The following is a 24364-nucleotide window of genomic DNA, read 5'->3' as shown; positions in this document are numbered from 1 at the left end:
GCACTACGTGAATAACACAGCCGAAGGTAGGAGATATGTGTTCGGGCCTCTTTTTTTAACTTTCCTCCCGAATCTGAGCGAAACCTCATTGGCAGCATACAGCAGGGCATTGAGAACTCACGCTTCGCGTCATCGCGCCTTCAATTTTTCAGATGCAGCACGGACGTCCATCAAGTACGAATAGTTGTATCTCTGCGCCGTCGTGAATGCGCATCCTTTCCCTGCCTCTATTTCCATGTTGTGTTTGTTTCCGTTTGTCTTATTTGTATAATGTTGCTTCAAACTAGAGCAGAGCATTTGCGAGTTTACGACTCACGCCATCGCGTCTTACATTTTTCATATGCAATGTGGAAATCCATCTTGCGAGAATAGTCGTATCACGTTTATACTGTAGATGTCTCTTACTATTAAATTTCGAAATAAAGTAAGGTTAAGTTTGCCCGAGATATGCTATGATATGTCCAAATCAATATAGTCATTTTGAAAAGGAAGAAATATGTTTAAAGGTCTCTCATGAGGTCTATAAAGTGTACGTATGTCTAAAAATCGAACCGGCTATCGCTTCTACGGGAGTTACATAAAGAGAATGAAGGAGGGGGATGATAAAGCGCCTGTTTGTCAACAAAAGGGTGACAATTTCACAGAAAAGTGTTTCTTGAAAGTAGTTCTTAGACCTCTGTTCACCACTATGCGTAAAAGCACCTCTCTTCATTTCTAACTCTTTCTAACTCACTGCTAACACTTCTTATTCTGTTCATTTAAGAAATTTGCCGCATATATTCTCGTGCGTAATTTTTTTTCTCTTCTTATTTTGCTATCTTTCAGAGGGGCGCGTTTTTTGCGCGCCAAGGGGGCGTATCTGCCAATTGCAGATTGGCTTTATGGCCAGTCCGAGCCTGAGATAAAGCGCAGAATTGCGGGGACGAACAGGGAATCGATATTAAAAAAATACGAATTTCATAATTTTGAAGCAGCTGCCGGAATAAAGTTACATACTTACCTTCCAAAGGTTATTATAGATTACCTAGGTAGATACCTATACTTACATACAGTTAAAAGAGGATCGAAGAGCTTCACTCTTGTTGTCATGAATACAATTTATTATTCTACAAGAGTTAAGCATACATTATGAAAATTTCTGCAAACTCAACAGAAATTCCCTGGCAGTAAAATTAAAATTTTAGTTTCCCGTATTAAGGTGCCAGTTCGAGTTCCAAAAGGCAAATACACAATTCTTATTGCAACCATGTCATCTTGTTGTTCCAAGCAGTTTCGGTCAATATCCCCACGTTTTCTAAATTTGAGCCAGGGTAATATGCGAAAGACCACAGGTGGTTATCGAAAACAACTGAAACAGAAATTTGTGATGTGTGCTGAAATCTTAAAGGTTCGGATAAAGTTTGCGGTTAAAGAGGAATGAACAAAACGACCAACATGAAAATATGCGCCACTGGAATAGCATCTCTTGTATTTCCTTTTTCTTTGTTTTAACAAACTAAAACGGCATCATGAAAGAAAAAGAGATCATATGTTGCACAAAGATTTAGGTACTTGATGCTCTATTCGGTAGGTAATGAGTATAGAAATATTTTTCATCCCAACAGTTAGCACCCAGCAGAATAGGTAAAGATCGAAATAAAGTTGCAATTCGATGCAAATTTTTTAACCATCAAATCATAATATTTTTACACAATTTGGTCCATAAATTCTTATCACACAAAAGATCATTGTCGTAGTTTCATGTATCAAAAAGTCAGGCACTTTCGCAATGCAAAGCAAACAGCACTAGGTACTGCCAATAAGAGGAGACCCTTCAACTATTAATGTAGGCAACATACACAGCACTCCAATGCAGTGGCTACCTACTTTTACCGTGTATTCGTAATCTAATGCAACCAGGGCTATCTGGGATGCGGAATTAAATAGAATTTAAAAAGTAAGTATCTTATTGTAAAAGAAAGCTGAATAATATCAATAAGTTATTTTGGTAAGACTTTTGAATGGTAAGAGTTGAAATTGCAAGTTTAAGTCAATTCAGTGTGCATTAAGTTTCATGGACGCTTCACTCTTTCTGAATAACCTCATGATGGTTGAATATAGAGAGCTCTCTTAAGTTTTGAGCCGGTGACAAGGAAATAAACATGTATCAAAGAGTTCTTACGCATCTCTCCAGGTAAAAGGTCTCCAAAAAGTGATGTACATGTTAAATCACAAGGATTCACAGGGTTCAATTTAAATACAGTTGAGCCTTTTAGTTGAGCCAGCATTATGAGCCCTTTGTCAAGTTCAATCTGAAATAAAAAATTAATTCACAATGAAAATTATGTTATCACACCGGAACCGCCCCAATTACTCGCACGTGGATTAGGTACCGATCAAGATTTTTCAATATCTTGTGTGACCGGCACTAAGTAAGTAAATTTAGTTTGAGGTTTTGAAACGATTACCAAAGCACAATTGATTACAGCTACTCCTACGTAAAATCACCCAAGGAGTCCGATTTCCCGGTCTAAAAAGCTCCACTGGCTCGTGCGACTGGCGAGTAAGGCATGCCGGTAAAAAGGGTCCAAAACAGTCAAAAGCACGCTTTTCTCGGTTTAAGGAACCCCGAGGAGTCTTGAGACTACATGAGAATCGATTCTACGACTCAAATTACATACTCAGGATTCGACGATGAACCCGAAATTTTCTTTCCCACCCAAAATTAAGAAAAATTGACAGGAGTCGCATAGACTTCACTTTTAAGGTCCTCACAATCGAAAGTTCTCCGATTAAGCTGAAACCGAAAGCTAGTCTCATGAAAAATGACTCGAGTGCCAGAGTTCCGAATATTCGATTATTTTCCTCACAGTAAACTCATTTTTGAGGAAAATTTGGATCTTCTGTAAAATCTTAGGTACCTACATGATAAACAATTTCCAAAGAATTCCATCTGCACTCTATGCCTGCTACAAAATTGCACTCATTAGGTATCAAGTTACCATTTTGATAACATGAGCTCGCAAAAGGATGGTTGTGTCATTCATTTAAATCGAGACATTACAGATAAATTTGATTGCAAAAATTGAGTGATTTGTACTCATGACCTGTGAATGTTGCTCACTAAAAGCTCTCGATCTCTTGGACCGGCCATTTTTGCCTTCCACTTACCTGCTTAAAAATTGTCGAGGTATATCCAGAGCTCATTAGCACCCAGTTATAATGCGCAGGAGCTACAGTTTTGGGTAGAAAATACGGTTTCTGATAAAGTTTTCGAAGAGCTTTCACCGCAATAATATCGCAATTTTGCCTGTAAAAATACAAACACAGGAAAATCAGGATTCTGCTAACAGGTATTTTATGTAAACGTAAGTCAATTTAAGATATAAAAATCTAATCTATGGTACCTTCCTATTCTTGATTTTTCTTTCCTTAAAAGAAAGCCATAGGTAAAGATGAGCTGTCAAAAGCCAAAAAAGCATACTAAGGGGACCTTTGGTAATGTTTACAATGGACCACTAGACAAGGTACCTACGAATTTCAGCATTCTGATACACGTTTCTTAACCAAAATTTCACGTAGAACACGATACGCACAACGAAAATTATCGAAATCAACTCCTTACGAAGATATTTACTGATTCTTGATGCGTGAATTCAAACCACCCGCTCATGAAAACTCAATATTCTAAGTGATTCACATCAAGCGCTAAACGTTTATCATGACAGTCTCTGCGATATAAAAATCTGGCAACCTCAATCTTAACGCTTTGGCTCAGGTATAGCGAATTGCTTATAGTTTGAACAACACATGGTGGGAAATGAACATTGCTCGATAGAGAAGATTGCCGAAACCGTTGTAGTGCGCGATTTGACTCCTGTAGAGCTTTGAGTTTCATGGGAGCGGGCAGTTCAAATTTCTCGTAACCAATGTGAAATAAAAACGTTAATATCTTCGTTAGGAGTTGGTTTCAGTAAATTTCGTTGCGCGAGTCGTGTTCTACGTGAAATTCAGGTTAAGAAACATGTATCAGAATCCTTTAACTCGTACCTTGTTTAGTGGTCCATTTATATTTTGTTAAAATTTGTGCTAATCTTATACAAAAGCTGGCTGACGCACTTTTTTTTGTCATAACTTCAATGATATTTCCTAAGTGTGAAAAATTTAGTTGAAATTTGTCGAAAACTTACAGTAGCGTGTGCCCAGAGGGTTTGATACCATTGAAAAAAAAGAAGAAAAAAAAACAGAGGGCAAAATCTAGAGCATGTCGAAAGGGATGCACAATTTTTATTTCCAAAAATTAAGAATGAATGCCAATTTTCATGCTCTGGGATACCTGTTCCTTGGGGGACCGTTGATAAAGTTCACGATATTTAGGAATTTGAAGACATTATTAGCAGCCCTCAATTTTTGCCCCTTACTTGAGTCAAAGCTAGCTTGAATCCTCAAGTTGAAAAATAAAATTCTCACGCCTATTTTAATCGGGTGCAGCTATGCCTATGGCATTCTCATTTTATAAAGAGTCTTGCCAGATTCGATTTCTGGAAGTACGGAAATTTTAGTTGCTGTCCAAAATACTATGCTGAGAGTACAAAGCTGTTGACTTTTGGCTGACATCCGGCACAAGTTTGCAACAGTGGGGAGAAAATCGACTATTAATATTATCCCATTTTAGGCTGTGGTAAAGAATCTATTATAAAGGTGTTTGTTGCGAATGACCTGTTTATCGATCATTTTCCATTGCTTTAAATGGCAGGTCAATCGATAACTCGCAAAGCACGCCATGCCACTGTTTGCAACTCTCGGTTTGACTTCAGGTTGATCGAATGCAGAATTTTTTGTCAGGTATATTCGTATCAGCTTATATTTTTTTCTTAATCACTTGGAGACAGACTTACTTACCAATGAACAAACCAGTTTTTAAAATCGGGGTTTTTGATTCGTTTTAAGAAAGCTGCTAAATCCATTGAGCTGATTCTTAGATTACTTGCTGTCATGCATGGAATCGGCTCACTCAGTCCCCCATTTTGATCGTACAACTAAAAAAAATCAGTAAGAATACAGTTTTTGGTCATTGAAGTTTTATTGATGAGAAGAAAATCAGGTGCTCTTTCCAAAATGAATTTTTTATTTAAATTTCAAATTTAAGATAATTCAGAATAATTGACAATAAGAGCGATTTTAAAGCATTTCCAAACAGAAAATTATGCATGCTTCATCCCTCTCACAGGCAGCCTGAAACCATTATTTTTTTTTAATCAGCAAGGTTCAACAAATCTAAGAATGAAATTTAAAGTTTTTTTGCACAATGAATGCATTATTGGTGCGTCGATACTCTTCACCAGATAATTATCTGAAGCAATCGCATTTACTCACTAAGCCAATTTTAAGCTGCTACACTGTTGATTACGTTTTAAAATGACGCAACTATTCGGCCCCTGAGACCACTCTAGGAAGCATCTTTTCAAAATGAAGGCGTTACTTATGCCTCAAAACTCCTCATCGTGAATTATGTGAAGCAACCGCATTACTCGCTAATCTACGCTGCCTCACTGTTGATTGGGTTTTGACATGATGCAACTATTCGGCCTCTGAGGCCACGCTAGGAAGTATCTTTTCACAATGAAGGCATTTTCAGACAACGCACCGTCTCCGAATATGCCTAAGGAAAAAAGCGCCTTTTTTGTCGATGGAAGACACGATACGCCATATCACCAAGCATTGCAGTGCTCTCATGCACAATACTTATTCTCCTGGGGAATATATTCGAAAAAAAAATGTTGATAAAAATCGGACTAGTAGCAGGGACAGTGCATTGGAAAAAACCAAAATGGCGGACTTTAAGGGTCACCATCTTATGCTCCATTCGCGGGTCTTAAGAGTGTTGCCTCTTCAAGAATTACTTTTGGGGCACCACCAACAAAGATTACTAAGGACTCCAGATACCGCATTGGAATAATAAACGGCCCCCTAGTCCCCTGCAGCTCCAGGGTAGGCAACCTGTTTAGCGGTATGCCATACTTCGAGCTAACGAATATACTGTTTGCCGTGTGTTTGACCGGTTTCGCCGTGCTGTGCTAAGTTTGGTTAAAGATTCACTGTATTAAATTTTCTTATGTTTTAAATCGTTAAAAAATGCCGAACCCCCCCCCCCCCCAAAAAAAAAAAAAAAAATTAATGCAAATATCTCTGCTCAATTTTCTGAGTCCATTTACCATGACTAGTGACTAAAATGAACAATTTTCGCAATTTGCCGGTCATAATCTGCACATTCGAAGTGCAATTTCCCATGCACTTCCATTACAGATGGGCTAAAGTATGGCATACCGCTACACAGGTTGCCTACCCTGGCGCTGCAGGCGACTTCTTTCCTACGGCAAGTATACGGCGTGCGGTATCTGGAGTCCTTAGTAATCTTTGACCACCAATGAGCCCTGAAAGTGGTATATTCCAATCAGAAAGTGCAGGGTTTTTTTTGCCATTTTTGGATTTTAGGCAACGGATTATAAGGATTAAGCTCCACAGGGCGATTTTCTACCCAAAGAAGCGCCTCCTCCCCCCCCCATATGCCTCCTCATCTTTGTTTTTATTTTACCTGCCCTTCACTCCCCTCTTTTTCTCTTTTCCCCCTCGTTTTTTTTAAAATTTTTCCCTTCCTCCCTCTTTTTTCTTTTTTTCTTTTTCTTCTCTCCCCCATTTCATCCCCTCCTTCTTCCACTCCCCCGTTTGTTTCGTATTGGCACCTTCGGCAATACGGCTCCTGGTTTGTCCCATCGCTCTTATCGCTCCACCTTCGCGACAGCCTAGAGAGTCCAATTTTCCCCCCAATTTTTTTTTTCTAGCGTGCACTGCATGTACACGAAATCATACGGAAAGGGGAAGAGAGATTTTTACTCCAGCATCACCTTCTCCTCTCCGAAGGAATAAAGGACGCGAATAACCACATCCGCGGCAGGATTGGATTTCTTTTTCAAGAAAAAATGTGTGCGTTTCATCGTGTTAATTCCATACAAAGTCGTGCTCTTCGTAACTGATAGAACGAAAAATTTGCATGGATAGAAAGCGGAAGATTGGTGGGTCCTAGGCCGTTAAGCTCCTCCGACGCACGGCTCTGAGATGTACAGGTGCTTCTCAGTCTGGAAGGAAGATCATTTGGGTAAGTCGTTACCTGCGTGATATTTTCGAAGGAGAAGCGATGACTTTTGATTTCCGACCAGGTGGGCCAGGTCTCGAGGGCGTCTGTGACGATTACCGGAGCATCCCGTGACAAGTAGTTGCCGAGCAAGAAATCAAAATTCGTGTCCCGAACGTGATCCACTCGTTCCACCGTTTCACAGCTCTGCAAAGTGAGGAAAAACAAAATCAGCCAAACTGCCCGAGGGACATTTGTCAGAGCGCGGAGCACACGGCTAGCCAGATTACTTATCCATATAATCCATTTTCCATTGAGCGTAAAAGATTCGCCTTCAAAATTTTAGATATGCAACCCCACACCAGGCGTGTCTGAATAGTTATCATTCACATGTATGAAGGCACCACTTGCCTGTACTTTTCTCTTCCAATTCAGCAAACAATGAAAACAACTCGAGTCCAGAAAAGTACTCAAGTCGATTCCTAGACGATGACTATACAATGATTAAATATTTTAATTTGTTACCATTTAATTAATTTAATACACTTAAAGAGCCTACGATCCCCATTTTAACCCATATATGCCAAAAAATTTTTTTTTTTTTTTAATTTTTTATTTACTTGTTGTTTTTGACACTATGTAGACAGGATAAACACGTGTTGAGGCACAACAAAAATAAAATAGGCTTGCCTATATCCCAGATATATCCTGTGTTGAACACGTTAAATTCCCCAATTTACACTATACACTTAAAATAAAAAACTAGCTGCGATGGGTCGTTAACGACCCAATGGGCATGTATGGGTAAAATGTAGGTAAGTATGCGCGCATAATTAAAATATCATATTTTGGTACTTACTGCGCAGTCCTCTTCTGTTATCCCTGGGCGGTATTCTTGGTACAGTGGATTCTGGATGAGACAGTTGTCATAGAATGAATGTCTCCAGTCCCACAAAGGTAAGATCTGTAAAGAAAATAATAATATAATGAAGGAGTCACCTACGCAGCGGATCCTAACAGTACGGTTTTTTTCATTTACACATATTATTCATTTTAAATTATGATTGATTTCCGTCCGAAATTGTCGAAAGAATATACTGCGCAATGTTGGCCTTTGAAAAATACTTTTCTCCATCGAACATACGAATTGAGAGCGTAAGGAAAAGTTAAGGTGTCAATCGTTGCGTGAACATGGCGAAATCCGTTTACGTACCAAGCTCAGCTTACAGAGGTACAGTTATTGAGTCGTTGCTAGATCTTTGTAGGGCCGGGTTTAGGGGGTGGCCACATTGGCCGCGGCCCATGGCGGCAAATTTTGCAATTTTTTTAAATGAAGGGATTAAAAAAAAAAAAAAAAAAAAAAAAAAAAAAAAAAATTCAGAAAAAAAATCACAAACAAGAAAAGGCGACAAAATCTCTCATTCCCTGAGAGTATAGTAATCTCTAATGTTGTCGTCTTTCGGTGATACAAGAGACAGCGCACCTTTCATTAGTCGAGTTAAGAGAGAAACCAAACACGCAATTTCGCCTGGAGCGGCGCAGCGCTGAGAGCAAAATGACGACGACGACTTGAGATGAAAAGGAGGCGCGGCGGTCGGCATGTAACACATATTAGCACCTACAAGAGTGTATGAATACTTCACGCATTGCGTCATACACAGTGCGGTCAACTGCGGTTAGCGTGAAACGCGTAGCGCCTACAAGACTGCATGAATACTTCACGCATTGCGCCAAACACAGTGCGGTCAGTGCGGCGCGGCGGTGGAAGTTAAACTTATCAAACCACATTTATGTTTGTTCTTTCATAAGTTTTTCGTTCATTTCTTTCACATGGAAGACCTTGTTCGCACAGAAATAGGTTTACGGAACTGAACTTGCTCACAAAGTTCCGTGAACTTTTGCTAGTAGAGTTGACAGGGCTTAAGCAAAAAATTTTGTCCAACACGAGTGAACGTGTCTTATGCACCCCTCCCCATCCGGCACGTTCACTTGATGGTTTTTATTGATGTTTCAAAACGAATGAGAAGGGGGCGGCAAAATATAGGCGGCCCATTGGCGGCAAGTAGGTAAATCCGGCCTTGATCCGGCCCTGTGTACTGGTATTAAGGATTTAAATAGCCTCCCGTTGGTGAGTGGGAAGGGGCGGGGGCTACATGCATATCTTGTCAATAAATGCACCAATTATTGTAGAGTGAAAAAAGAAGCATGAGAATCAATAGAAGTGAGGTTGAAAGGAAAAGGGAAGGAATAAAAGGAGGGAAGGAGAAGAAGAGGCAAAGAAAACTACAGGATGATGATGAGTAGGAGGAAAGAGAGGGGAGGAAAAGGGAGGGCCATTGATCTTCCTGAGTAGCCTCCACCTTCACTCTCTATTCCTTGACCCCCATACGCTTTAGGCGCAGCCATGAAGGAAGCACCGAGAGATTGTGAAACGATTCTGTCAATAGCGCAACTGCGGGCTGATAATTGAAATCGACAGACAAAGCTATAGACAAAGAAGGCATAGGAAGCATGGAGCGATCCTATCGGTCGAAACGGGTGGCTGTTATAGACAAAGAGGGAAAATGATGGTCTAACAGCAGGGTCTCTCGTGGGTTGCCGTTAGTTGGTCTATTAATTACCTCCTTTGTCCATTGCAACCACTCGCTTCCAACAATAGGGTCGCTTTATTTTTAATTTGTCTTCCTTGTCCATCGCTTAATCTATCAATTTCTATAATCGTCGTTTTCCTCACGAGAGAACGTAACTCCATTTCATTGCTGCCAAATTTCGCCTCGCAAATTCCACATTAACCAGGAGAATCTTGAGAATTTCTAACTGAAAATTTCACTGACTTTTCCCCACATTTCATGCGAAAATTAGAAACATTTTGGATAAAATTGCACCGGTACATTTTTTTAAACAAATTAATTCTATGACCCGATTCGGCAACTTTGAAATAGAGTTACGTTCCTTCGTGCGGAAGACGACGTAATGAGCCCGCTGATCCATTTAAAAGAGAGACGAGGGGCTAGTCACCTTGATGATGAGGATCCTGGTGAGGACCATGGCGTGTGTTTGGACAGCTCCGAACTGGAGGAGCTGGTGGAGGGCAGCGACGAGGAGGACGACGGCAAGGGTGATCTTGGCCATCCGCCGGAGAGCGCTATGTCGCATGGCCGACTGCAACGGCCAACAGATGACTTCCATCTCGACCGCGGAGAAGCCGGCCTCCTTGCAGTACTCGTAGAAGCAGACCAACTCTATCTCCACTGCTTTGAGCCGAGCCCCTGAGTTCTCGCCGGGTTCTGCATCTCGGTTCTTGCGGCTGAGTCCCATGTCCCACCGGCGTATCCCATTCCACAGCTTCATCATTTGCCTCGCGCTCTAAAGTGAAAATAACACTTGAAATTCTAATGAAATAATCGGAAACAACTTAATCCGCCCGAAACGATAATACTAAATGACTTAAAATGGGACTGAAGCAGAGGTGCCCCGCCAGGGGTTTTCTGAGCAGCTACTCCTCAACTTTGGAATTGAGAGGGGCCCAGATACCACAAAAATATTTTAGTGTTCCCGCCGTTAAAATATTTTGAAAATATTACAATGTTTCCTCCGTTAAAATATTTTCAAAATGTATTTATCGGAATTTTTTCAAAATATATTCACCAGAATGTTTTCTAAATATATTAAATATATTTTGTGCTAACTGGGAAGGAAAGGGGGGGTGTTTTGTTTGACACCTTGAAAAAATCTTCTCTCCCTTTCCCTCCCAAGGAATTTTTCCCTCTTCATAAGAACATCCTCACCCCCCTATGGAAAATTTCCTTCTTACCTTAGAAAATATGTCTCCCTGTAGGACAACAATTGTGCTTGCCACTATCTAAGAGAATGTCTTTCCCCCAAAAAGAGGTTTCTTCCCTCCAAATTTAGTTTCTTCTCACCCCCTCCTCTCTCCCTCCCCTCCAAAAGTAATGTGTTCCCTCGCGGAAATCTCTTTATTTCGAAAAAGATTTCTTACTCCCTCTAAAAAAATCCCTCCCTCCAATTATAACATCTACCCGTTACTAAGAGAAATCTGTCTTATCCAAGAAATAGCTCCCCCCTCATCCAGGATAATGTCTCCCCCATGAAGTATTTCTGTTGCCCCACGTTTCTCCCCCTCCTCGTGAAACATTTCTCCCCCTAATGAAAAATTTCCCTCCCCTTTCTCCCGACACTTCAAATGATCTCATTCCATAAAGATCAGGTTTTTTTAAAACTCAATATTTGTTCCTTTAAATACCTCGGTTAGGTACCTACGGTTTATTTGTCAACTTCAGTTACTTGGTCCGTCTTGACTGTTTCTAATGTTTTTCACTCGTTAAAAACTAACTTATTTTCTGTGTATTCTATTTACCTTATAATACCATATGAATTAAAGGTGTCTTATTTTTGGCTGTTCATTTTATCCTTAAAACATTGTAAAAAAAATTAAGTCTTAGAAGAGGTTTAGAGTCACTGATAAAAGTGCCTGGAATTGCGTTTTATAGGTCTTTTTATTTCAAAACTTTCCGGGAAAGGCTCCCTGGACCCCCCGCTGAATGAGTAGAGTTGCGCCTTATGTAGGAGGAGGGGGGAAGCATCTCTACTTTTTTTTTTGGGGGGGGGGGACTCCTCAACTGGGATGGGGGAGGGGGATGGACACCACTGCGGCCGACTATCACGGGAGGACCATTCGAATTTTTGAACGAGACTGTGAACTTAAGAAACCTAACTGTGGAAGTTTCTGCAAATAATGTAATTAGTTCCCAATCTAAAATTTAACAACTCCACTTCACTCCCCTATATCGGCACGAATAACCTGTTGCTTTCAAGTTCACATGCACTGTCATAATAGTTTAGGTAACTGCCGACGACCCGAAATGCTCATGCACGCGATTGTAGAAGTCAAAATAGACAAGGCCTACGCACCAAGGTCAGATTTATCGGAGGAAATTTTCTGAAGCAGCCACAGTGAACGGCTTCGACAGCGCGATTTTCAGTCCTGAGGGATGAAGAGCAGGATGGTGAACTGAGGTAGGTACGACGAAATGGGAGGCGGAGGTGGAGTCACGCTTTTATCGATCTGTCAGCTGTTCCGGGAATTTTCAGAGCACGGTTGGATAGTTCGTGGGGTTAATTTATCGTCACTCTCTGTAAGCTCTGTGTCCTTAGTTCCCAACCGATCAACAGGTAGGTGACTTGAAAAATGTGGAAAATCTCTTTTTTGCACGATATGATGTTTACTTTTCAGCTTCACATCTGGGGCACAGCATCTTTGGACAGTTGCAATAAATACTTGCCAGAAAAGTATATTTCTTCATTATCATTGTTTCGAACATACTAGCTCGTGATTCTAAAAAGTGCGAAGATTTGCGCCAAATTTTGTGATAAGGTCAAGTATATTCATTGTCCTCGTTATTTTATACGAAACTCGTGTTTTGACGGGAAAGTCTCCCAACCTAAATTCTATATTTAATGCTTTCCGACGGGACTACCTTTCTTTAACAACTTACGAAACAACTGATGTCTGTAATGTATGTGCGTGTCTTGGGGTGAGTATAAAACATGCACCAACAATTAAATATAAAGAGGTGCGAATCCTTTAGGATGTATGTGTCACACGTTGTGTTGTAGTATGTACGGGGGCAGGGAACTTAAGTTCCTGCTTGGTGTGAAGCCTGCATTCCTGATATCGCTTTATAACGTGCGGCCAATAGACCGGGAAAAACGAAAAGAAAACCCAACGAGTTGTCCACGAGTGTCGGGTACGTGTCACCGCAAAAGCGCTCAAATTTTTGGAATCGAGTTTTCTTCAAAATTCGTTAAATCTAATTTAAAGGACCTTACTCATTTGCTTATAACAACCAAATTCGTCCTATTCGTAAACGAGTTATGCCGCAAGCCTATAGTCGTAAATTGCAGTTGCCTCTTGATTTAAACATGTGAAAATACGAACGCGAAACTTGTCACCCCTTCAATGTTGTGGTTATGTGATTTGAGCCGAGACTTTGTCAGCGTACCGGTATACAAAAGCACATACCACGCTTTTCATGTCTCCTAAGAACATGAAAGTATGTCATGTGTTGGCTCTAGAGCTGTTCTCGCAAAGTTCGGAAGTGGAATAGTTACGTATTAATTTGAAATTCTGAATATTTTAGTCAATCATGAAAAATTGAACAAATATAAATAAATTTTCACCAAATTTCTCCGGGTCTAAATAATGAAAAATTGGTAATTATATTATACCATCTATTGAATTATGTCATATCGATGGCTAATGTGCAACACCACGTTCTTCCATTGCAGCTCAAAACCTCAGTTTCTAGTTTATTTTTTCGAAGAGGAACAAGCTATATAGCTTGAAATTCATAGGTACAGATTATTCTACTGACCGAGAAGAAAAATCATAAGTTTTTAAGAAAGAGCTTGATGCAAAAACGGCTTTTTTCGCCCCCCCTCTGGAAGTTCTTCAGACTTTGTCTATTGATTACTCATACTTGAGCGCTTCTTTTCCCAAATTTTCAGACCCCCAAAAAATTTTGGGGGGGAGCTAGGGGGGGTGGAAGTCAAAACCTATGAACCTCGATATCTCTTGAACAAAGAAAGATATCGAAGTCCGGTTTGGACGAAAAATCGTCTAAAATTGCATACTTTAAGATTCTTAAGGTCGAAATCCCGATATCACATTTTTAAGTCAACATATGTGCTTTTTTCCAGTTTTTAGGTCTAGAAAATTTATTTTAAACGAAAAATTTACAAAGATCTCAATTTTTTATTTGAACCAAAACCAGTTTTTTAAATTGTTCGTCTTTTTCCGCATCCAACGAGTGGTCCATTAAGCTGGGGAACCAAACGGTTCCGGAGTTATGATCGATTGAAGTTTCCGCTCAACGCGCGCCGACCGATTTTCGCGCGCAAAAAAGTCGGATTTGACTGTTATTAGATCAGATTGAATGTTCAAACTGAGCAAAATGCTTTATTAGGGACTCTTGAGGGTCGCTGAGTTCAGAAATTACCGATACTTCCAAAAAATTCACGTTTTTAAAATTGCAGCTTCGGACAGGACCACTGAGCGGCCGGTCGGCGCTCAGTGGGCCTCTAAAATAGCGCTGCGGAGCTGCAATTTTAAAAACGTGAATTTTTTGGAAGTATCGGTAATTTCTGAACTCAGCGACCCTCAAGAGTCCCTAATAAAGCATTTTGCTCAGTTTGAACATTCAATCTGATCTAATAACAGTCAAATCCGACTTTTTTGCGCGCGAAAATCGGTCGGCGCGCGTTGAGCGGAAACTTCAATCGATCATAACTCCGGAACCGTTCGGTTCCCCAGCTTAATGGACCACTCGTTGGATGCGGAAAAAGACGAACAATTTAAAAAACTGGTTTTGGTTCAAATAAAATATTGAGATCTTTGTAAATTTTTCGTTTAAAATAAATTTTCTAGACCTAAAAACTGGAAAAAAGCACATATGTTGACTTAAAAATGTGATATCGGGATTTCGACCTTAAGAATCTTAAAGTATGCAATTTTAGACGATTTTTCGTCCAAACCGGACTTCGATATCTTTCTTTGTTCAAGAGATATCGAGGTTCATAGGTTTTGACTTCCACCCCCCCTAGCTCCCCCCCAAAATTTTTTGGGGGTCTGAAAATTTGGGAAAAGAAGCGCTCAAGTATGAGTAATCAATAGACAAAGTCTGAAGAACTTCCAGAGGGGGGGCGAAAAAAGCCGTTTCTGCATCAAGCTCTTTCCAAGCTACGAGGATTTAATCTGATTTTTTTATTCTTTTTTTCTACAAATAGATCATGTTTAAAAACGAATAATTGCAAAATTAAAAGGTGCGATACATCCTTGCCATACTTGCGTCTAATTTACCCTTAACTTTTTCGCAAATAATTTGATTACTGTCGTTGATCCAGGTGGATCCAGTCTCCCTTCGATGAGTCAGTGAAAAACCATTCGCTAAATTATTTAAGGTGGGTGGAAGAGCGTGAAAGAAATTGAAGGATGGAGGTAAACTGTGGCAGCGGTGACGGGGAGTCGACAATATTTCGACGGATAAAGCACGAGGCGAAAGATGGACGTCCAACCATAAACTACCGCATCCAGCTCATCGACGAATCTTTGTTCGACGAGACCCTCCTCTTCATGGGACAACATTTCCTTGCGAACGAGAACATAACCGCATGCATCGGCAAGTAAATATCCTAGACTTAGATCAAACCACGCAAAATACAGAGTAGATCACGAATGGACCACTAGACAAGGTACGAATTTAACCAATCTGATACATGTTTTAACGAGAATTTTACGTAGAACACGATTCTTACAACGGAAATAACTGAAACCAACTCCTAACGAAGATATTAACGTTTTTATTTCACATTGGTTACGAGGAATTTGAACCGCCCGCTGACAAGAAACTCAAAGCTCTACGTGAGTCAAATCGCCCACTACAACGGTTTCAGCAAGCTTCTCAAACAAGCAATGTTCATTTCCCACCATGTGTTGTTCAAACTATAAGCAATTTGCTATAGCTGAGCCAAAGCGTTGAGATCGAGGTTGCCAGATTTTTATATCGCAGAGACTGTCATGATAACGTTTAGCGCTCGGTATGAATCACGTAGAGCATTGCGTTTTCATGAGCGGATGGTTTGAATTCACGCATTAAGAATCATTAAATATCTTCGGAAGGAGTTGATTTCGGTAATTTTCGTTGAGTGCACCGTGTTCTACGCGAAATTTTGGTTAAAAAACATGTATCAGAATGCTGAAATTCGTACCTTGTCTAGTGGTCCATTATTTCTCACCATTTTATTAAACGCACGGGTGAAAGCCAAAACAAGGTCGAGGCATTTCGTGACTCGACCGGTCAGATCGCGGATTGCCCGACGAATATGGGGCCAATCGCGGAATGATGATATTCAAGCGGTTGCCGTAGAAGATCCTATTGTACTTAACGCTTCTTTACCTATTTTATTCTGAAATAAACGTTAACAGTTGGGTAACGTTTTAAATATATTAATGTACCAAGGACACCGCGGCCGGTCCTGGTCGCTACGCGGCCCGACCCCCAGAGGGTGCTCTACGCTCTCAAAGGTCCACTTCATGGGCTCCCATAAATCAATCTAAATAATACGGGGTCATCTAGAGTACTATCTTTTATCGATAGCCGCAAAAATCATAAAAATCGGCCCACTAGATCTTTAGAACGAATTGTGACAAAAAATTGAATATTTCACATTGTCTGAGTTGGAGCATATACAAAATCACGAAATATGAAAAACCTGGGTCATGGGTCTTCTCTCCAAATCTGAAGAGAGCGGGTTTATCTAGGGACTATTTCCTATCGGTAGCCGCAAAAATTAGAATTAATCTCATTATTATTCGCAGATTTGTGCAAAATTGAAATTTGAACAATCAAAATCACTGCCAGAGAACAATTTCAAAGCTTTTCCTCGGTGGAGTCCGGAGGGTTCTGGTATTTTAAGTAGCATAAAACATTGCTCAGCACCCCATACTTTGTGGAGTGGAGTATGTACTCACCCGGAAAAAATTACATCAGCTGTATCTACAACTGAAACCAAGCATTCTGGCAAAAGCTGCTAATTTATTTTAAGAAGAATGATGTGAATGATTTCAAATCATTCCTCAACTGAGATGGTACATGGTTTGGTCTGTAATAACCCTGGTGAAAATTGGCGATAAGAGCTGCGTTTCAAAACACCATAAGAATTCTTATAGCCGGCTAAACAAGGCTACAGAAAATCATATAGCTGGCCGTAGAATGCGGAGAAAATCATACGGCCGGGCTATACGAAGCGATACAAAATTATGCAGCCGGGCTATAGTTCCTATCGCCGGGCTTTACACTTTATCGCCTGGCTGTTGCTTTTTCGCCATCGATTATAAAAGGCTATAAGAAATTGTGTAGGAATTCGTGTGCTTTGGAAATCATTTAGTTTGATACGGAACCACCTTAATATTTACAAAACACACATTATATTTTCCTTTAATACAAATTTCTTTTCATTAATTAAAATGATAGTAATCCATACAGGATGTACAAACATTCCAAAATCATGAGTTGAATAACGCCAACTCCGCCAGATTAAATATTAGAGCCTAACACAAAGCGGAGCGGCGACGCACTGGCGCCTACAAACCTAACAGGGATACTTCACGCATTGCGCAACGCGTGAAGTATCCCTGTTAGGTTTGTAGGCGCCAATGCGCGTTCCGCGCTGGCTGCCCGCCTGCCGCGCCGCAGCGTGCTACGGCGCTTGAAGCAACTATTTCACTCCAGAGGTATTGCACAGTATCATACGAAACTGAAGGCGCTCTGATAAATTAGGAATGGCAGGCATCCATCAAAAGTACGGAGCTTTCCTTGCAAAATAAATCAAGATACTACGCCCCAAAAAGAGAGCAGTAGTCCAAAAACTCACTAAGTCCTAGCATCCGTAATTACTAACGTTTAGCATACACTTTATCGCCTGGCTGTTGCTTAATCGCCATCGGCTATAAAAGGCTATAAGAAATTTTGTAGCCGGCTGTAGAAGCTATTGGAAATCTTACAGCCGGCTGTACGTCTATGGTATTTTGGAACACAGATTCTAGTGCCAATTTTTACCAGGGAAGACCGTGGAGCTTGAGGATCAGCTTTAAAGAGACAAAAGTTATTGGATTGCTTTTCGCCTTCATTTGGATACTTAGGCAAGAATACTTACTTCATTCTGCGTCGACACAGCCTTATCCAAAGAGATTGAATCATTGCGAGCCACGGACTCGCATGCTTTTATGACAGAGACTCCTTTGAAGCGACAACTCCTTTCGACAGAATTGGCCAAAGATCAACACATTAAACTAGCTTTCCCTATTTTCAGGAGTTTTGGGAGACAAAGAGGCAACTGAAGAGGCCCACGACATTTGGAGAAAGTACTTATCAAAAAAGGTTTCATTAGGTGCTTTTTTGGTGGACGACAAAGGCAACCGGGGCCCTATGATTAGTTGCAACGTTCTTGATGTGTCACAGAATGGAGAAGAGGAACCTGTGTCTATGGTAAGAACCTCTAGGCATACTAGCTTCTGCGGAATTCATTTGGTAGTACATCTTTTTATTTGATCGTGTGAACTAGTTTTGAAAACTTGTGTCAAAATATCCAGATTTTGCTCCTCTATGCTGAAGTACTTTTAACTCAATTTTGAGTTTTTGGCAGATATTGAATGTTCCTTCTCATAAATCCTCTCAAAAAAAATCATCTGTATTTTAATAAAATCATTTTTAAGACGCTTGATGGACGGTGTGAGGAAAGGGGAGTTAAAGGTATGGGTTTTAAAAGAGTGGGTCTTTACTTTCAGAGGCCTTTGCTTAGCCATGGGCAGCTATATGTGACCCTGTCAAGGTCGACTTCGCAAAAATAATCAAAATTCAGAGTAAGTCATTGAAAATATTGTACGACGGGAAATTTGTCTTTGAAACATCGTTTTGTTATTCAATTAAAAGTATGCGCTCAATAACCGTCAACGGGCGATTTTGACGATTTCCCTGGCCGCAAAGCGGCCTTTGATGGGGACGCGCAGTGCCCGGGAGGTTGGGCCGCGTAGCGGCCAGGGGGCAGAGTCCCCTAGTATATATAATTTTCCAGTTCCACCTCCGGAATGCGTATGCTTGGATTTTCAGGACAGTTTCCGGACGGAGAAGTGGCGTAAGATATTCAAGACGCTGGCCGCAGTGGAGGAGCAGGTGAGCGTGTTCTGGAAGTTCGAGTGTCAGGCGTACGTTCACGCTGTGGGTCTGGTCGTGGCACCCGAATTCGAGCGACGCGGGATCGGGTTCGAGATGCTCGGAGCCCGAGAGGACGTCTGCCGCTTCACCAACACCCAAGTTAGCGCCACCGTCTTCACCGGAGAGGCATCGCAACGCCTCGCCCTCCGCCACGGTTGGCAGGTCCTTTCCGAGCTGGACATCACCACTTTTACCATCGATGGACAGATCGTCTACTCCAATCCTAAGAGTCCTGTCATCAAGCTCATGGCTAAAAGATACTTCCATTAGACCAGAAGGCCGATTATTGAAATTTATAGACAAAGCTATAGACAAAGAAGACATAAAGAGTATAGGGCGATCCTATTGGTTGAAATGGGTGGTTCTTATAGACTAAGGGAGTAAATGATGGACTAACTATCGGGTCTCTCGTGGGTTGCCGTCGGTTGGTCTATTACCTGCGTCCTTTGTTCATTGCAACCACCAGATTCCACCAATAGGATCCCTGCATATCCTTTTTGTCTTCTTTGTCTATTGCTTTGTCTATCAATTTCAATAATCAGCCCGCAGTGGGCGTAGGGGGCCAACGAGCTGATTATTTATGTTGATAGACTAAGCGATGGACAAATAAGGCAAAGAGACGATTGACAGATCGTCTACTCCAGTCCTAAGAGTCTCGTCCTCAGGCTCAGAGCTAAAAGATACTTCTATTACACCGATGGACGCAGGCGGCCAACGGGCTGATTATTAACCTTGATAGATTAAAGGATTCACAAAGAGGACCAAGAGACAACTGGACGTATTTCTGTCAAACGAAACTATGTGCATTACGACGTAAGCCCTGGTATTCGTATGGACGTATTTCTGCCAAACGGAACTATGTGCATTAAGACATGAGCCCTGATTCTCATACAAATATGTGCATAACAGGACTCACGTCATGATGCACATAGTTCCGTTTTATAGAAATACGTCCATATATTCTTATGGGTCCCAGGGCTCATGTCTTAATGCACATAGGTCCGTTTGACAGAAATTCGTCCAACTGAGAGATCGTCTACCCTAGTCCCGCGAGTCCTGTCATCAATCTCATGGCTAAAAAATACTTCCATTGGACCAGTGGGCATAGGGGGGCCCGGGCCAGTGCTTTTAAATAATGTGTCAAGCTCACAAGCTTAAAATACGAATATTTTTGTTGATATATCCTGACATGAATATAGTCCATAAGATCTCTCAACCAACGATTGATTGTCTGTCCATGGTGGCTACAGATCTTAGCAGATGTTATAAGAGATGAGGAAGCACAGATCCATTAGTGCTTCTGGAGGTCTGATTGCATTAGACAGCCAAATTGTTACGATTTTTCTGCGGGAAGGGCAGCGGCCTTCCTCCTTTGCCCTTTTACGTCAAACGTTTTATTAAATATGATATCAATTCGTCACTCAGCTGACTGAAGAGCTTAAGTACACTTTGCAATGAGCCGGGGAAAGTATTGAGGCCCATCGTGAAAGTTCAACGTCTGAAGCAGCATGATTGATTTGTTGAAAATGCAAATATCATTAACTTAATTGTCAGAGAAAAATTATAAATATGTAATGACCTTGTAAAAATACAAATTATTTTAATGGAGAAAAATTTTCATTGTCATCTCCTCAAAACCAAATGTCATCAAAGCTGCGAGATTCCAGGTCTTACCATGTAACATAACTATTACATTTTTCAGCGTATTGAAGAAAAAAATCTTTCTTTACATACTTTACACCCACAGACACCTAATTCGTCGACTTAATTTTTATTCATATTTTGATTGCATTAACACTACTTCTACGAAAATGAAAACAATATAAATGAAGTTATATAAGAGCCAAAAGGCCAAAGTAGGCTCCCTTACATAGATGCTTTCTATCAAAAATGTTTCACGAATAAACAGAATTATATATCACGAGATTCGACCGATTGAGCAATATTTTTTGCCACTTTGTCTTCAATTTTTAAGGGAGGCCAGGAATCATCCTATGCCCTACAACGATTACCTATTCAAGGATTCGTCGTCTGTATTGCTCGCCTTGCGGTATCCTAATTAGAACTCCAATCGACAGCGGTTTAATCCGAAGATTTCCATGCTAGCTCTGTTCTATATTATTTAAGTTCAAGTGATGTATTAATTCATAAATAATGTGCAAATTATTTCATTCTCAATTTTAGTAAAGAAGGCAATGCTTTCCCAACATGAATTCCAGAGGTCGCAACTGCATGAAAATTTTATGCTTGAGCCCCCCTTCCTCCTTTCATTTTCTATTGGTAAGACTTTGCCGTAGTGAAGGATTTGAAATGTGTAAAGTCTACACTGCCGCACCAAGGAAACACGCCGTGCGAGCCCTTAGACATTGCCCAATATCCCTTGGTAAACTACGAATTTTCGGGAAAATTCGCGCGAAATTTTTTTCCAATTTTTTAGATGATTTTGTTTGCAATTCCACCTAAAAGTCCTGAAAGTCTCGAGGGAAAATATTCATGGCTTTCCTTAAAAATAGACATTTTATCAAGGGAAATTTGGCAACTCTCGAATGTTCATACGGCGTTTTCCCTTAGGACGGCAGTATGAATGTCGTATAGAAAAGAGACATATCGACGGTGAAACTACCAAACCACGTATCTCGTTTGCGGCGTTTAAAAATCTACGTTCACATTTTATTTTTTTGAAGTAGACCAAATCAATATCATTCTTTGAAATTTTCACAGAATTTTCTCCGCACGAAGAAGAAAAATCACAGAAATTTTCAAAACTGGACGTTAAGTAGCTTTTCATTTAAAAAATAAAGTATGACAGGAAGTCTGCGACGTCGCAAACCGAGATACGTGGTTTGGTAGTTTCGCCGTCGATATAGGTAGTTTGACGAAATTAGTTTATCAAACCACTCAACGCGTAAGAAGTTATCACTAGGCGGAAATTAACGTTCATGTATTGTAGATCTCCCGAAACATCCTTTTTCCTTACTCGTTCGCTCGGGAGTTGATATTATGAGCTCAACATATTGGATTTCTTATCTATAAGGGCGTCACCAGAACAAAATGTCCTATCTACACATCCCTCGGATGTGTCACTAACAACGAGCCGAAAAAGTCAACCAAATTATCACTCACCAAGAAATAGTTGCACTCCACTTGCCCGTCGACGTCCCCAAAAATGCCACTTTCACAGACGATGAACACTGTCTAAAGGATATTCTTTCAGCCCCTTCGACAGGTTAAGGGTAGAACGCACAGGTGGCGATCGGCCGCGTGGAAGGGCACGCGCTCTCCGCTGAAAGTCACGCAAGCCATGCGCTCGAGCACCAAATCGAACATCAAAACCAAACCACCCAAAAACTTAAGGGCAACCCTCGTTTTTAAACATGAAACTGCTCGTCAAATCACCACCACCACATTGCCTGCAATATTATCCACTACCTCAAGTATTATCTTGAAAACACTCCTCCTGCAGACCTACATTTTAAAACAATGCTGCCGTGTTAAGGAAAAACGCCGTATGAACATTCGAATGTTGCCAAATTTCCTCTCAGAAAATATCTATTTTTGAGGAAACTTATGAATATTTTTCCTTGAAATTTTCGGACTGTTTCGATAAAATTTCGAACGAAATCCTTCGAAAAATCCAAGGAGAAATATTCACAAATTTTCCTGCAAATGAGTCGTTTTCGGAGGAAATTTGGCAAAGGCTGATGGTTCATACAGCGTTTTTCCTTAGCGAGGCAGAATGTGTGTATGGAGAGGGGGTGTGTTGGGGGTGCCATCATGCCGTCATTGAATGTAAGCAATCTGAAGAATAGCAATTTCTGAAGGAACGCGTCTTAGTTTCAATAGTCGCCAGTAGCGTGGCGTGCTTTGCGATATATCGATTGGTCCGCCACTTAAACGTATGGTAAAGGATCGATGGATATGGTGTGAATATCGATTATCGATCATTCATGCCTCGCCACTGGTAGACGCGAACCAAGTACTAAGACGTACTTAAATGCAACAGAGCTGTATCCACTACGACATTGACATGGTCCTTGCAGTGGCGTGGCGTGAATAATCGAATATCGATATCTCGCCATTTGAAGCTATGGTAAAGAATCGATTACTAAGGTGTTCGCTGCGAACACCCTGATAATCGATCTTTCTTCATAGGTTTAAATGGCACAACAATCGATATATCGCAATTCACGCCACGCCATTGGGTCCTTGTTTTGCATGAATCCTTATGGGCATCAGAGCCCTAGTCACACGGAGAGATGTTTCCTTTTGATTTCAGTACACAGGAAAAAAAAACACATTGGATCTAGAGTCCAGACTCTTAAAAACATCGGCAAGAAAAAATACCCTCGATTCAATCAGATTTAAGCTTAAATCAAGAACCAAGCCTCTTAATTTGAGCGGATTTCCTTTTGATTTAAGCTTAAATCTGATTGATTGAAGAGTCCTTGTTCTTGTCAATGTTTTCAAGAGTCTGGACTCTAGATCCAATGTGTTTTTTTCCAGTGCAGTACGTTCAAATAGAGCAGCGGATTCTGAGATCAGCCCGCGTGGCCTCACTGTAAATCGTTCCCGCCACTTTGAAGGGGGTTGATCGAGGTTGGTGCGAGAAGATAAGCGCGTCGCGCGGCGTCGTCGTTTTTCCAGAAAAGTTTTCCAATTTTCTCGGTTAATCGCGTGTGTACGGAGGGCCCCTCTCAACAGAAGCACTCCTCCATGTGCATCCTTATTTTTCTCGTTCGTCATTTATTCTTCCGTCAAAATCTGACGCATTGCCTATAGCTACTGCCGCGCGAATGGAGAACGTCTCATGAGCCTCCGGACGCTGCTGCCAAGTTCCCTATCAGCGGCGTGGCGTGAATTGCGATATATCGATTGTTATGCCGTTTAAACCTATGGAAAACGATCGATAAACAGGGTGTTCGCAGCGAACACCATAATAATCGATTCTTTATCATAGGTTTAAACGGCATAAAAATCGATGTATCACAATTCACGCCACGCCGCACTGTTACCTATGATGGAAAACGAATTTTCTCGAACATTTAGGAGTATGAACACGAGGATATCCTTGGATTATTGATCGACCAATTCGTCGTTTTCGTCGCGAAAGAATGTAATTGCACTTCAATTTCGCCGTTTCCCTCGCAAATTGTATTTCTAACAGGAGGAATTGGGGCACTTTCAACTAAAAATTTTTCTGATTTTTGTCCTGATTGCGAGCATAAATCACACAAATTTTCATAACATATTGCACAGGTATGATTTTGTAAAAAATTAATTTCTTTGAGTCAATTTTGCAACTTTGGAATGGAGTTTCGTTTTTTCGTCCGGGCAGTGACAAATTATTGGAGGAGATATGACAAACTAAACTTCTGCTGATGTGTTTAAATGGGAAATGCCACCAGATGACGTCACTTGGCGGGGACTTTTTTCACTATTAAAAATATTTTCAGATAATATC

The 24364-nt window shown here is 40.8% G+C and overlaps 2 protein-coding genes across 5 annotated transcripts; one reads left to right on the top strand and one right to left on the bottom strand.

The window, feature by feature from the left end:
- Positions 1 to 1077: 1077 nt before the first annotated feature.
- On the bottom strand, positions 1078 to 22174 carry LOC109042627 (uncharacterized). Of its 2 annotated transcripts, none has more exons than XM_019059495.2 (8): positions 22027 to 22174; positions 10130 to 10477; positions 7971 to 8075; positions 7148 to 7318; positions 4882 to 5018; positions 3151 to 3289; positions 2162 to 2291; positions 1078 to 1348 (listed from the first exon to the last, which is right to left on the bottom strand). In XM_019059495.2, exons 2-8 carry the CDS (start codon positions 10463 to 10465, stop codon positions 1236 to 1238), a joined length of 1131 nt encoding a protein of 376 aa, XP_018915040.2. In that variant the 5' UTR covers positions 10466 to 10477; positions 22027 to 22174; the 3' UTR covers positions 1078 to 1235. The 2 variants fall into 2 exon arrangements, with proteins under 2 accessions (XP_018915040.2, XP_018915039.2); XM_019059494.2 differs by lacking the exon at positions 22027 to 22174 and adding an exon at positions 12044 to 12167.
- On the top strand, positions 12170 to 21117 carry LOC109042628 (uncharacterized). 3 transcript variants are annotated; one of them, XM_019059498.2, is made up of 4 exons: positions 12170 to 12304; positions 15035 to 15309; positions 18002 to 18177; positions 18799 to 21117. In XM_019059498.2, the coding sequence occupies exons 2-4, from the start codon at positions 15123 to 15125 to the stop codon at positions 19171 to 19173; spliced, it is 738 nt and encodes a 245-aa protein (XP_018915043.2). In that variant the 5' UTR covers positions 12170 to 12304; positions 15035 to 15122; the 3' UTR covers positions 19174 to 21117. The 3 variants fall into 3 exon arrangements, with proteins under 3 accessions (XP_018915043.2, XP_018915044.2, XP_072156281.1); XM_019059499.2 differs by having other exon boundaries at positions 12182 to 12304; positions 15092 to 15309; XM_072300180.1 differs by lacking the exon at positions 12170 to 12304 and adding an exon at positions 12645 to 12666.
- Positions 22175 to 24364: the final 2190 nt, after the last annotated feature.

The sequence above is a fragment of the Bemisia tabaci genome, chromosome 4, assembly GCF_918797505.1.
Source record: "Bemisia tabaci chromosome 4, PGI_BMITA_v3".
Classification (NCBI taxonomy): Eukaryota; Metazoa; Arthropoda; class Insecta; order Hemiptera; family Aleyrodidae; genus Bemisia; species Bemisia tabaci.
Note: the sequence above shows the minus strand (reverse complement) of the source record. Positions and strands in the feature narration are given on the sequence as shown.